This window comes from Phaethon aethereus, assembly GCF_964289735.1.
Source record: "Phaethon aethereus genome assembly, chromosome: 5".
In the NCBI taxonomy this organism is placed as follows: Eukaryota; Metazoa; Chordata; class Aves; order Phaethontiformes; family Phaethontidae; genus Phaethon; species Phaethon aethereus.
The window spans coordinates 4,267,399-4,281,789 of NC_138579.1; the positions used below are offsets into that span (position 1 = coordinate 4,267,399).

The 14,391-nt window shown below is 50.8% G+C and overlaps 1 protein-coding gene across 2 annotated transcripts in view; it reads right to left on the reverse strand.

The window, feature by feature from the left end:
- Positions 1-14,391, reverse strand: part of FERMT2 (FERM domain containing kindlin 2) — a 49,914-nt gene that overhangs the window by 20,076 nt on the left and 15,447 nt on the right. For both annotated transcript variants that reach the window (XM_082000639.1, XM_082000638.1), the window contains exon 2: positions 11,116-11,349. In XM_082000639.1, the coding sequence (XP_081856765.1) occupies positions 11,116-11,349 (234 nt within the window). The remainder of the gene's footprint in view (positions 1-11,115; positions 11,350-14,391) is intronic.

Sequence of the window (14,391 nt, forward strand, 5' to 3'; positions counted from 1 at the left end):
ACCACGTTATTTAAAATGAAGAGCATCCCAGCGTGTTGTGCTTTAAGCCATGGGATTACGAGGGGGCTAACGAAAAAAAGAGAATTTTAGGGCCATTTCCCACAAAGCTGGTACTTTGGGTTCACTTCTGCCTGCTGCAGTCGCTTCCAAGCGGGAAGGAGCTTTCCGGGAAAGCGGAGCCCACCGTCCGTCGTACCACCGAAACCACGGCGGGACCGGAGCGGGGCCAGGAGTTCCTCGCCGGCGCTGCAAAACCAAGAGAGGAGAAAAAAAAAAACCCCTTCGTCTACTCTAACCTGTCCTCAGTGCATACGTGGGGTCTGACCCGGGAAAGCCTTCACCGCGGCACGAAGCCATCCTATTGCCACGCTGAAAGCAGAAGAGGTCGGAGAGCTCTGGCATACAGCTTGGGTCGGAAAAAAGGAGATTACGGGTCACGCCTGGCAAGGAGACTTTCGGAGCTCCCCTCTCCCGTCCACGTTCCGGCCCGTGTCGCTTCTAGCTCCGTTTTCTGCGCGGAGACGCGCGAAGCTCTGCCTTCGGGATGCCCCCCGGGACGCAGCCCGCGCCGCGGGGTGGGAGCCGGCTGCGCGGCCGCCGGGCTGTGTCCTCCCCGGCGAGGGACGCGGAACGAGAGGGTAAGTCGTCATTCTGATGAGGAGAAAGCCACACGTTTGGGGGATTTGATTTTAGGCGACCTCCGGGAATGGATCCCGCTAGCCTTGGCGTTCCCAAATCCAGAGGTTGGATTTGGGATTTAGTTACATCTGGATTTAATTACATCTCATGTTGTGGGTCTTCCACCCCAAACCATCACTCGGCACAGCTTTAATTTCAGCTTTATTTTTATTTATATATTCATTTATAGACTATTTATACATTTTTAAATTGATATATAAGCTTTACTTCATTTAAGCTTTAATTTAACACCGATTTATTATTACTACAGACACATTATCCCGCTAAACTCCATCCCCGCACCCACTAACCAACGTTTCGCTTCACCGCACGACTTTTTGACCATTTCTAGCAATAAATACCTAGCGTACGAATCCAGACAGCTCTTCGCGTTCCCGTGTATCACAGCCAGCCAACCTCACGACGAAAAAATCTGCCGGGACAACCAGGGTCATGTGCAAGGGACAACAGGCAGCACAGCCTAAAATGAGGAGTTCCCCTGGTATTTTGCTAGCAAGGTTTATCCTCTGACGTTTATTTATGGTGCATTAGCAACTGATACAGCCTCTCAGCCGAAAGCGTTCAGAGAGGCCAAGCCAAGGGCTCCGGGCCAAGCTCGGCTCCTGAAAGCAATCCGCTGGAGACGGCCCAAAGCTTGACCATCTGATATCAAAGCGACTTTTTATAGTCCCTCAGTTGTTCATGACGCTACGGCCGGATTACAAAGGATACGGGCACGCTTTCGGCAGCTGCCTCGAAACGGCGCGCGGCCGCGGGGCACGGCAACGGCGGCGGCATCCTTGCGACGCCGGAGCATCCCCGCGCCCCTGCAGTTGCCCGTTGATGAGCTGCAAATTCCTCCCGAACAGAGGAGGAATGGATGGACGTACCATCGTCTCCAAGACTTTACAAACCCACCGAAGCCAACCGAGGGTCGCAGGGGGAATTAATAATAAAGCCCACCGTGCTAAAAAGCAGAGAGCAGAAAAGCAGCTCATACGTAAATATAAAAAAACGTTGTTTTTATTATTTCCCACCCCGGCATTAGAGAAAAAGCAAGAAGCAACTTTGCACATTTTCTGGTTGCACGTTTCAATCTTTCAGTAAACTGCTGGGGAAAAAAAAAGAAAATGTTCACCGCTGCTTGTGATTAATAATTGTACAAAGGGTCTTAAAGCGTGTTTTGGACAGAGCTGGGCTTGGCAAACACGGTGTTTGAGAAAGCAGAGCCTATCCCAGGGTGTAAGGGCTTGCAGACGGTAGGACTCCAGTTAACTGGAAACTGGGACGAAGAACCGCTCCAGAGACCCAGCCCCTGTTTTCTGGCCGTAAGAGCAAGAGAAAGACCATTAAAGTATCCAAGTGGTGCAAAAATATTAAAGTCCTTTACACAGGCTTGGGCTTTTACCAAGTCCCACTGCACCTGGAGGAGCCCATTTAGCTGGAGTCATTCACATGGGATAAAACATCTCCCCAAGGTTTGACTTCAGCCCCTAATTCCCACTTGAAACCCTCCGTTAACTATTTCATCCACGTTTTCCAGCCGAAGTCAAGCTGCTCCTGCCAAAGGTCACTTCGAAGGAAAAAGGGTCAATGAAATGGGGGTGGACATGGAGCAGTGACCTTCTGAACAAGGGCAACGTGTTGACTCTTCAATTGATGCGTTGGTGGAGGGTGTGTTTGCTTTAAAAGAGGTTCCTTGTCTGTGCATGGGAGACAGATGGGATTGGCAACATCTACTAGAATTTACTGTAAATGATCCTTTTAGCATTTTATTTCTATTTATTGTGTAAGTGTGTGAAAACCCAGCTTACCCGGCCTCTTACCGAACATCCCCAGCGTCGCTGGTGGCAGCCGCTAGCAGAAACCATCTGCGACGATACACAGCACGCCCCGTACGGAGCGGAGAGCGCCGACCAAAATCTGGTCCAAAACCATTTTTCAGCTGGATTTGAGCAGGAACCGTTTGTATTTTGACATCTCCTCCAGCCCACGCTAAACCAGCTGCAGCCACAGCTAAGCCCTAACATTGCTGCAGCTCCACGTCCGCATCCTGGCAGAAGGTCTTCGCCAAAATCAGTGGATTTGTTGGCCAGAGAGGTGGTAGATGCCCCATCCCTGGAACCATCCCAGGTCAGGTCGGACGGGGCTCTGAGCAACCTGCTCGAGTTGAAGATGTCCCTGCTCGTGGAAGGGGGGTTGGACGACATGGCCATGAAAGGTCCCTTCCAACACAAACCCTTCCGTGATTCCATGATTTTATCGAGCGAGGGAAATGCTCTTTGCCGAGAGGAGCACACATACATGCAGTTCACAGGTGGCATTTCAAAAACGTGACTGGGAAGGCAGCTTTCAACCTCCAAGAAAAATTGTTCCAACTGTTGAAGACATTTTACTCCCTACAGCATCTTCTTTTCCAGCTGTCTGCAAGAGCCCACTCGTGCCTGTGCCGTCTCCCGCTGAAGACAAATCCGTGGCCTTTTCTTCCCCGCGTAAGCCCTCATTTCTCGCCCGGTCCCTGCACAGCTCACCCAGCCCGGCTGCGCCCATTTATCTCCCACCCAGAGACAAACAGCGGAGCTGGGATGAAACCCTCCTTCTTCAGAGGACACCGCGCCGACTGCACCCAGAAAACCGCCTTTGAAGAAAAACAGCCGCCTCGCAGGGCGTAAAATTCACAATTTCTGCTCTTTTTGCATTGAATCCACCAAGTAAATAGTGCAGCGGCTGCATCTTTAACCACCACGGTGTATTGCGATGGGAAAGCAGTTGTGGTGAGAGATGGGACCGAAATCCCCATGTCTCGTGTGGCAGAAGGGATGCTTTCGCCGCTCTGTCCCCATGCAAGATGCGGGGTCCCCAGACCCCACCAAGCAGCACCCCCAGGGCTCGGGGGACACGCAGTGACCGTTGCGGTGCTCCAAGGGGTGGGCTCTCACTCCCGTGAGAAATCGGATTTGTCGTTTTCTTGCATCACCTACATACATAACACGGCATCATCAGCTGGAAGCGCTGTCTGAGTACGCACCGGCTTCCCTCAAATTTAAAACGACGGGAAATGACACTAGTTTCAATATTCAGTTTTGATATATAAGAAAAATTCATTCTCCGAAGAAGCTCTTAGCATCCATTTTTCCACGCAATTTCTGGCTCCCTTAAAAGGCCAGAGAGCTGGTTTGCCTGGTTAGCTCTTGAAGCATAAAAACTCCATAATTTTACTTGTAGCACAGACAGCATTTAGGGGAAATCCTCTCTTTAATGCTGATCCAGTTACCCTCCGTTAGGAAATGTGTTTTGAAGTGGGATATTTCTGCACTGGATCACCGCTGTCTCGAAGCAATGACTCATAAAAATTACAGCCTTTGCACACCAACATGACGATTCTTAGAAAAATGAGACCTCAAATCCCATTTCTCTCCCAGACTTTAAAAAAAAAAGTATTTTTCTTTGGAATGAGTGAACTCTGTGGATCATGTTTCACGGCGTAAGTTTACAGAATTATGTATCCTACATCTTCAGTATAAATTCACTCGAGAGAACGTTTTGCAAAACGGACCAGAGGCAAAAAAAAAAAAAAAAAAGGGAAAAAATCCAAAGACTTGCATAACCTCTGAAGCGCCCGGAGATACGACCACGGTTATACCAGACACGAGGCAGTATCTGATGGTGGAGCAGGTCCTCACCCCCTTAGCACAGTTTACTAGGCTCGCACACCCGCCTACATTCAGAACATTTTATTATGGGTTCTTCAGCTGCCTGGATGCTTAAATATTTATTTGGGTAAAAGCCAAGTTCTCTACTTGCTGCCCCGGGCCATGCAGCCATGTCAGGACATCCCGCAAAGCCTCCTGAGATGCCCGACGAGCGCCACGGGTGCAGACCAAACCGGGGCTGACCCTGGCAGAGGCTTTGCCAGAGCCTTCCCAAATTCAGCGCGGAAAACCCAAGTGCCTGTTGACTTATTGACTTGTCACCACAACAGCAATCTGCAAAACCACCTGAAAAATGAGGTCACTGGGCTTTGCGGCGGCGCAACCGCCGGTACCCGGAGCTGGAATCAGGCGCCATCGGCCGGGAGGGACCCAGGAGGAGGCAGCCGGCGGCGATGGAGCCAAGCGTTGTTGCGAGGCTAATAAAAAGGGTCATCGGAGAGACAGAGTCTGAATGTTAGGATGTTTTTTTTCCACAAGCGGGACGAAATCCCCAGGCTCCAGTTATCCGGATGCCTCTCAGAGCACAGACAGCACTTTCAGCCCTGCCCCTGAAGTGTCCAAACTGCAGCTAAAGTCAAATTAAACTCAATTAAATTGAGTGTCACGAACAAGAGTATAAATCCACTTCCACCCTCTGCACTGGACCATAAAGAGCAATCGGAATTATCTTAAGGAAGGTGGTGGCCTTGGGTTTGCCAGCATCTCCTAATGTCTTCAGGATGAAAATCTATTTAAAGGGTCTCTGTCAACGGCAGAGTAAGGACGAAAAAATTCACTGACTCACGCGGTGACATACAACCTGATGCTACTCGACAGGCAGAACAGGGACCGGGGTCGGGGGGGAAGAAAGGGGAATATTTTTTTTCCATTTCAGTCACTTTGCAATTAAATCTCGTTATTTCTCTTACAGTCCAGTTTCTGGTGTTCGTCTGGAACACAACAGCTGCAGCTGAATATAGGCAAGCAATAAAAGAGGAAAATAGCAAAAATGAAGAAGTTGGCAGCGGTACACTTGGGCCTCGCAATTTAAAAAGCTGAGTACATTGCAATTTGGCCGACTCTCTAAACGGTAAGATTTCCTTCCACACCCATCCCCTAGACATATTTAGAAATAGCTGCGCTACTGCCAAACCTCTCTGCTCGTGGCAGCAAAAACCTTCCTCGGTATTTCACCGGGTCTGTGTCCGCGCCGATACGCAAACGCCATCCCCAAGCATCTCCGCGATGCTACTGAGCATCCGGAGACTGTATCACGAGATGCTGGCGTCGCCCCCCAAATACCCCCCACGATGCTCACAGGCATCTACCAGGACTCCATTTCAGCCCCATTATTTTAGGAAAAACGCTACTTTATTTTCCAGCAGGGCATGACGGAAGTAAAAAAGGTTTAAAGAGGTTTGCAACGGCGAGGAGTAACTCCAGACAGCTTTGCCTCCTGGTAAGCGACCGTGCCCGGGCTGCAGCTCCGCACGTTAACGGGCACAGGCGCAGCCCTGGGAATGCTGTGCATCTTGGAGTACCAAAGTGTTTCAGTTTTGCAGGAAAAAAAAAAAAAAAAAAGAAAAACCAAAACAAAAACCAACCCCCCCCCAGCAGCTTTTTATAGAAGTTTTTTTGGCAACTGAGGGCGTGGAAATATTACAAATACTTCAGAAGTCAGAGGACGTTCTGTACTGGAGCAGAGACCATTTATAAGGGGAAAAAAAAAAAAAGGTAGGGTCATATTCGGCGTCTAGACTGCTGGACGGTGTCGCCTTGCCTGGGCCGGGCTTGCATCACCCCGCTCCCAAATGCCACCGTCACCTTGGCTCAGGCTGAAGGGGCTGGAGGCTGAAGCAAGGCAGACGGGCTTCCCCCTTCCCACAGTCCTGGGCACCCCGTTATTTCGGGGCAGGAGAGGCGAGGGGACGCAGCCAGTCACGCTCGCGGCACCCTGCGTCCAGTCCCTCCTCCTCCAGCCCCGCAAGCTCTCCGGGATGGGACCACCCGTACCCCGCGCAAGAGGGGTCCCAATTTCCCGGCATCGCTCGCCTCCCGGGAGCTGGGGACCGGAGCGAGACGGGATGCAGGCATGGAAACTGCCGCTGCTCGACACAGGATGCTCCGCAGACTTCGTTTTCCAAACCAGGCGATTAATTTGCACGAAGCTCTTTGAGGATTACGAGGCAGGAGCTGGGTGTGATGCCCTACCAGCCTCTGGGGAAAAAAAGAAAAAAAATAAAAAAAAATAGACCTGAAGGGAATTTCTTCATCTTGCACAGCCTCAGGGTGGGTAAGGGAGGGAGCAGTCATCAATTTTGGAGAGTTTCCTCCCAGGCCTGCCTCCTCCCAGCTCCGGCACCATGTCCTGCCGGCGCTCCCAGCTCCCACCAGCACCAACTGGAACGATTCCTGCTCCACCGCTCAGGCTGGGAGGGCAGCGTAGGTCCCAAATCTTCGCAGCCAGAAGAAGAGGAGAAGGCTGCAAGTTTTTATCCCACCGTGGCATCTCCCCTCGCCCCGCGACACACGCCGTTTCCCCACGAGAAGCAGCATCGCCGGGGCAGGAAACGCCGAAGCATGGGAAAAAACCTTCACGCTTGCATCTTGCTGTTTGCTTTTCCTCTCCCACATGCCCACACAGCAGCAGCGGATCCTGCCTGGAGTCCCTTCCTGCTCCCAGGACACGTGGAAAAAAACACAGGCAGCAGCAGGAGAAAGGGGATGCTGTAAAGCGGCAGCTTAAGGGCGCGAGCGGATGCAAGGCGTCTGCTGTCCTGGAATCAAATGAAGCCGTTGCGGAGGAAAATGAGGATTTTTCTGCTCGTTGTTATATTGGACGATGGGTCAGCGGGACCTTTGCGGTGCAGCCACATCTCCTACCTCCCCAAATCCCACCTTCCACTGAGGATACTCCTTGCCCACACCCATGCGGGGTTGATCCACGGCCCCATCAAACCGCATCTGTGCATCTGACGGGCTCTCTGCTGGGCAGAAGCATCTCCCCACTGGGATGACGACAGGACGGGGGCACGTGGGAGCCCCCCGGGCAGCACCCCATCCCAACCTCGGCGCCCCACGGCCGGGCGGGCAGGCAGCACAAACCCCCACTGCTCCAATTTAAAAAAAGTAAAAAAAAAAAAAGGTTAAAAAAAAAAGATTTAAAAAAAAAGGAAAAACAAAAAAAAGAAAAAAAAAGGTAAAAAAAATTAAAAAAGGTAAAAAAAAGTAAAAAAAAGGTTAAAAAAAAGGGAAAAAAAGTAAAAAAAAAAAGTAAAAAAAAAAAAAGTGAAGTTTTACTTTCTCTTTCTCTAGTCTTTAGCCGCAGATCAAAGCTGGCCCTTCAGGCCGGCACCACGTGCCAGCAGCTGCTCCGGGCAGGCTTCCAGGCCACCCTTCGGATGGGGGTTACCCACCCCGTCCACCGCCCCGCTCCCGCCTGCTCCTGCCCGCTCCTACTGCAGGCAGGGTCAGCCCGTGCCACTAACCCTCCCGCCCCGTTGCTGTGGGAGCAGAGGGGCTGCAATCCAGCGCCTGGGAATGAGATCGGGGTTTTTTCCGGCTTCGCACGACCTCCGAGAGCGCGAGGGATGCGCGAGCGGCTCCAGCGGCTCCCCACAGCCACCGCCGGGCTGCCCCGCGGAGCCGCGGCCCGGCCGCCGTCTGCGGTAACTTCATTTTGCGCAAGAACAGGGGCTTTTCTTTACAAAGCGACCGCACGCCGCGACGGCGGCACCTCCGGCTACAAGTCCAAGGGAATATAAGAAAAGGCACGACCCTAAATAATCCACCCAAGTGTGCTCCTGCTGGCGTAGAGAGGGTTTTAAAAATGCAACCAGCTACGTTCCCGGCAACATGAGGAATTACTTACATTACTCATTAATCATGCCATATGCTAAAATTACTGAAGCGTGTAATTAAATGCTCTGGGGGCAAAGACAGCCAACGGTTGTAGCCGAAATAGTACGGCACGGTTCTCTCTGCCGGACCCCGCTCCAGGCCACACTGGCCCCTAACTTTAGAAATCCAGGGATTTCCAGAGACAAGGTCTCTGCTGGAGCAGGGACCACCGCTTTCCCCTTCCACCTTGAAACATCTACTTAGTTTTTGTTGGTGAGCCAATTCGCACGATGGCTGTGGGGACAAGCGCTCCCTGCAGCCAGCCCGCGCAGAGATGCTGAAAAAAGGGAATGGAGAAAAACGGAGCGGCGGAAACACGAACCTGGGTGGGGAAAAAAAGAAGAGGGAAACAGGCAGGTGGGGAAAGCGTTACAGCACGGTCTGCAAGACCCCAAGAGAGGGCCGTGGTGGGGCAAAAGGCAAATGCAAGCTTCCCAAGCCGGGATGAGCCCAGCACCCTACGGCCACTGCCATGGCCACTGCCGCGGCGGAAGGAAGGACGGGCGGGGAGCGGGATTTGCAGGGAGCGGTTTGGTGTTTGGCTCAAGGAGCTTTTGGATCACATATATCTAGGAACCAAGACCTCCTTGGGGCCAACGCCAAACTATACACACACATATATATATATATATATATATATATATATATATATATAGGTTCTCCCACTGGGAAGCTCTTCCCTGGAGCACAGAGGCATTTGGACACCTATATCATATATCTATTAAAAAAATAGTAGTATTTGGACATATAATTTTTTATATACATAATATATACTATATATCTGTATAGTATCTATATAAAATATATAACAGCTAAACTATATTAGATATTATATTATATAAAAATAGTGGTATTTGGACACCTATATAATATACGGACACATTATATTATATATATACACACTATATATACATACTATATATACTATATATACACACACCACATATACATATATAGTATGTATATATATACATATAGTGTGTGTACATATACAGCGTGTGTATATATACGCACACAAAATATATATACATATACACTATACAGTGTGTGTATATATATACACACCCCACCCGTATATTCTATAGGTGTCCAAATACCAGTGCTGCCGAGGGAAGAGCCTCCCAGCCCCTCCAGCACCACCAGCACCTCCCGGCATGCCGACCCCCTCTCCCCTCGAGCGCTGCCGAGCCGCCGCGGCCGCCTTCCCCGTAGCTCTGCTGAACATCTGGCTCCCAGGAAACACGACGACAGGGGCTAAACAAGATTTAATCGCGGCATCCAGCCACATAGTTTCTGTCCATCCTCAAAGAAGCTCGAGCTGGGAAGAGTCACTAAAAGGAGAGGGACGTTTCCAGCAAAAACCCTGCTTTTCCCAGAATCGGGAACATTTATTTCGGGACGTCGGATGGAAGGAAAGTCGGGACCAGCCTTGACAGACGTGTCCCCCCGGCTGGCTGCAGAGAGCTCCTAGCACAGCTGGGCGGCAGCTCTCTGAGCGGCTTTTTCCCCTTCCACATCTTTAAATATTAGCATTATTCTGCTGGTTTGTTCATAAATACACTGAGAGCCCTGGAGTTGAATAAATAGCTGCTTCAGGCCCATGTACGGTTCTGACTGCTCAGCGGCGTCAGTGAAAGGTCTCTTGCTACGTGATTAACTGTATCAGAATTTCCTGACGTGACTCACTGCTACGAAGGTTCATCAGCAACCAAGCAGGGACCTCTCTGTCTAGCGTGGCTTTAAAAACGGCAACGGGAGACAGCGGGGGAAGCAAAATCGACTCGGGAATAATGCTGGCTAAGCCTTTTCTATTTTAAGGAGAATTGCCCAATATTTATATTAAAAAAAAAAAAAAAGACAGGAAAAAAATAGCAAAGATTTGTAATCGGCTATATATACCGACCTAACCACAGATGCGCCGGAGGCCACGGCGTAACACCGCATGTACGGCCGAGCTCTTCCTGCCTCACGAAATAACTGGGTCAGCCAAGAGTAACCCTAGCTGCTTTTTGAGAGCAGAAATAGATTTACTACGGCCAAGGTTGGGTTTCAGGCTCCTTTCAGAGGGGAGCAACTGGGAAGGACACCGGTACGCAGCCCACACCGAGCGCTTATTTCGGAGTTATCATCTCCTGGGGGTTTTTTTGGGGGGAGGAGAAAGAAGAACCGGGCGTTGGGATGAGAAATGGGTGAAGACGGGTAAAAAGCAATGCACAAAAACAGCAGCCCGGGACAAGCCCTGTGTACCTGGGTAGGAAATGATCCATCTTTTCTTCTGGGGCTTCTTCTCAACGAGGGAAAGGAGCGTGAAGAGGAGGTGGGGAGGAGAGAAGGAGACTTGGTTCCTTCCCTCCACCAGACAGTTTTACAGTGAAGTGTCATCACTTAATCTCTAGTATGATTTTCCACTGGAAGAGAACCCACGGAGCTGGCAGGTTTCCTATTTCAGGGTTTGTTTTTCATCTAGCACATAAATTTGCAGAAGAGAAATTACGACCCAACACCAGCAGCTTTAACATAAAGCAGGGCTGCTACCGCCTCGCCTAAGACAAAACCAAGAACAGCCTTGCTACGAAGCAGAATTCAGCACAGAAAATCTATTTCTTCTTACATTTCCAGTACAACCGGTCCCGTTATTTAAGTATTTGCACATAAAAGGTTACATTTGCAAAGGAAAAAGTGGACATCCAGGCTGCTTGATGCCCAAGTGACTGTTGGGTGTTTAAAGCTGGAAAATACCATCGATTTAGTAAATTTATGAGACGAGCACGTGCACCGAAGGAGAGGCAGGAGCCAAACCAAACGACAACCTCCCCACCAGCGGCTTTCGGCACTCGCTACTTACTGAATGTTTTGCAGATGTCAGAAACCGCCTTGAAGACCCTGTCCGAGAAGTTGACTTTCACCTTGACGTACTTCATGTTGGGCAGCTGAAGGCGAAGCAGCTTGTGCTGAGGCGTGAACTGGAGCTTGGCATCAGCCTGTATCCCGTATTTGTCCAACGTCCAGTGTGTTTTAAGGAGCCAAGTCTTCTTCTTTTCCCACCACAGCGCGTGGTCCGACCAGTCTTTCTTGACATCTAGAACAAAGAAACCATTTTACCAGTTAAAGCCGGGACCAGAATTAGTCTTCAAAGTTTAAATGTGTTTCACCAAGAAGTAGCTGTTGGTCCAAAAAGGCCATCAGCCCCTTCCAGGTACAAATAATTGCTTGTACTCAATAGCACCTAGAAGCCACCTTGGAGATAAAAGCAGGGAAGAACCCAATAAGGATGAGACGTGACGTGTCTGTGGATCACTCAGCCCGGCAGCGATGAGGCTGAAACCTTAAGCCAAGGGGCTCATGAATGACCCAACACCTTCTCCAGGAGGAATTTTACACAGCTTTTTAGGTTAACTATCAATTCTTGGATTTCCCCATCGCCACTATGTAGGGCACCTGTGCTACCCGAGGGTGAGTCAAGCCACCTCGGCGCACACAGAAAACAGCATTAGAAGGAAGTTTGCAAGAAGAATTAAATAGAAACACCGTCCCTTCTCCGAGCCTTTCAGTTTCTACAAACAAAACTGCAAAATTCCCAAATGAAACTAAAAGTTACTTCCCAAAGGAACGACAGCGCAAAACCCAACGGCCACATCTCCTTCCAGCAGTGACGTAACCGTGGGCTCTTTGAAGGTCACATCCAAGTTGGGAAGCATTTGGGGAACCAAAGCATGGCAGTAACTGCAAAAGACAGCCACCGCGCAGCGCTTTCCCTAACACCTGGAATATTTTTGGCTGACACGTGCCCTGCTCTCCCTGCAGCCGTTCCTGCAGAGCATCTTCCAGTCCGACAACCAGTGACGAGCGTTAATGGTGCAACGTCCCCCCAGCACACAGGAGGAAGGGAAGGAGAGGGGGAGGGAATGGTCCAGGCATTGCAGCTGCATTTTGCAAATCTCTGCTTAGTCTAAACCCTCCATCTCCAAAAATACCGACCAGGGGGTGTGTCAGCAGCGACGGCGACAGCAGCGCGGACGGCCAAAGCTCTTGTTTCAAAGGAAAAACCAAATGTTTCCGCAGGATGTCATCTGGGTAAGCAGAGGAGAACCTCAAGAGGCTGCAGGACAAGTTACAGGGACACTCCTGCACTTGATACTGCAAATGATAGAGTTACCGGTATGTTTTGAGCTTAAGGACTTTGGATGAGGATTACTTTAATTTTCATAATAAGAAAAGAAGCTTGAAAGCAAGGCACTTTCCAGGTTAAGGCACCAGAACTATACTAATTCAGTTTTCAGCTCCAGATCCTCCTGTGATCCTGGATTCCCAACGTGGAGCATCGGTTTGACCCAAATTAAAACTGCCAGCTGACGTTTACTGCAACAGCTCTCTCCTCCGTCCCTCGGCGCCGGCGCTCGTGCACGGCGGGGCACCGGCCGGAGCGCCGGGGACGGACCCAGCAGAGCCCAGGGCAAAGCCCCAGCAGACACACCACCAGACAGGCTGAAGGTACCGAGGAGCACACGCCAGGGCTGACATCACGACGACTGTCCCCGTGAGCCACGTCTGAACTCAACTGAGACGAGAACAATGTGACAAAGAAACTTTTTCTGTCCCTATCTGAAAACGGGATCTCGAGCTCAGGGTTACTGAGAAAAACCCAGCAGAAGGTTTTTTTTCTTCGAACTCCTGGTATAATGGCATAATCGTGCAGCCAGAAAGTGGAAACGTTCAGCTAGACTTTTCAACAGCTTTGTACAATCAAATTAAACAAAACCAAATATAGAAAAGCATGCAAACTTGCACAAGCCTTGGCCACTCTCAAAAAAATCTGAGAAATCATTACAGTGGACTTTGGTAACGAAGTCCAACTTCTGCCCTACTGAAAGCTGAACAAATTAGCACTGAAAGTCAGGGGGAGGAGGAAAAAAAAACCCGGTATTTTCAATCACTAACACTCATGCCTAACAGAGGGGATCTCGGTTTACGCTGCAGATTAACCTGTCAGGCCATGGCACGAATATGCACAGCATCGTCTTTCGGCCTGAGAGTAATTAGCACTTTGAATTAACCGTGAGACGCTGGCTATGCCCAGGAAGGTAAAGGTCTGTGGCTGCCCCACGGGGTAGTTATATATAAAAGAGCTTGGCAAATGTTTAGCAGCTGACTTGTGGGGTCGAGTTTAACGCTAACACGTTGACAAGAAGAACTTCGGTGCTTCGCAAGGCAGTCGGCATGACCCGGGGCTCGGAGCAACCCTTGCGCACCAGGGAATGCCAACCGCCAGGCTAAATCTGATCAAAGCCTTATAAATCTTCACCAGGGTCCCGATTCACGAGTTACTGATTTGTCGGGGTTACAGCTTTATGACAAGGCTTATTATTTCAGCTCAGACTTTTCCCATTTACTGCCGTCAGTCGCGGGACCGGCCAATCCGTGTGTATGGAAAGCAGGCCGAGAGCCCGAGTAAGCCTCCGAGTGCTGCAAACTCATTTTAGAGATCCCAGACCTCGAATTCAAAAAGGTTACGACCGGTCCAAAACCACGCTGCGAATCTCAGCGGAGGTGTTTGCAGACCCAGAAGCTCCTCTGAGCTGCTAGCTGCTATTTCCAGCCACCGAGCGTACCAGCCTTACGGCAGCGCCGTCACGCCACGAAGCGCAAATGGCCAGAGCCCGCAAGCGTTCATCAGCGTCTCAAGCAAAGCAGAAGAAACGGGATTGTTCGGTGGGGTGGGAAAATCCACCCAGATTAGTCTAAAACAGGCTGATTCCCAGCTACGGCGCGGGGAGAGGAACACCAGAGCCACCAGGATTTAGGTGTCCTCAGCGCAATGAAAAAGCATCCTCCCGTCACGGTGCTCTTGGGCGAAGGAGAGCGGAGAGGCATCCCCCGAAATGAGCTGCGCGTGTTCGCTACGGCCACGGCGAACCGTCCCCCCCACGTCCCCCACGCAAGGACCCTGCCGGGCGAAGGCTGCGGCTCTCGGCGAGGCGGTGGAGACGCGGAGGCCGGAGCTGCCGGCGTCGGCCGGAGCACGGGCCGGGGACAGGGAGCTCCAGGAGCCCAGCCCAGCAGCAGCGCCTGCGGGAAGGGGAAGCACGGCGCTTCCTTCCCGGCATCAAAAATAATCCCCGCT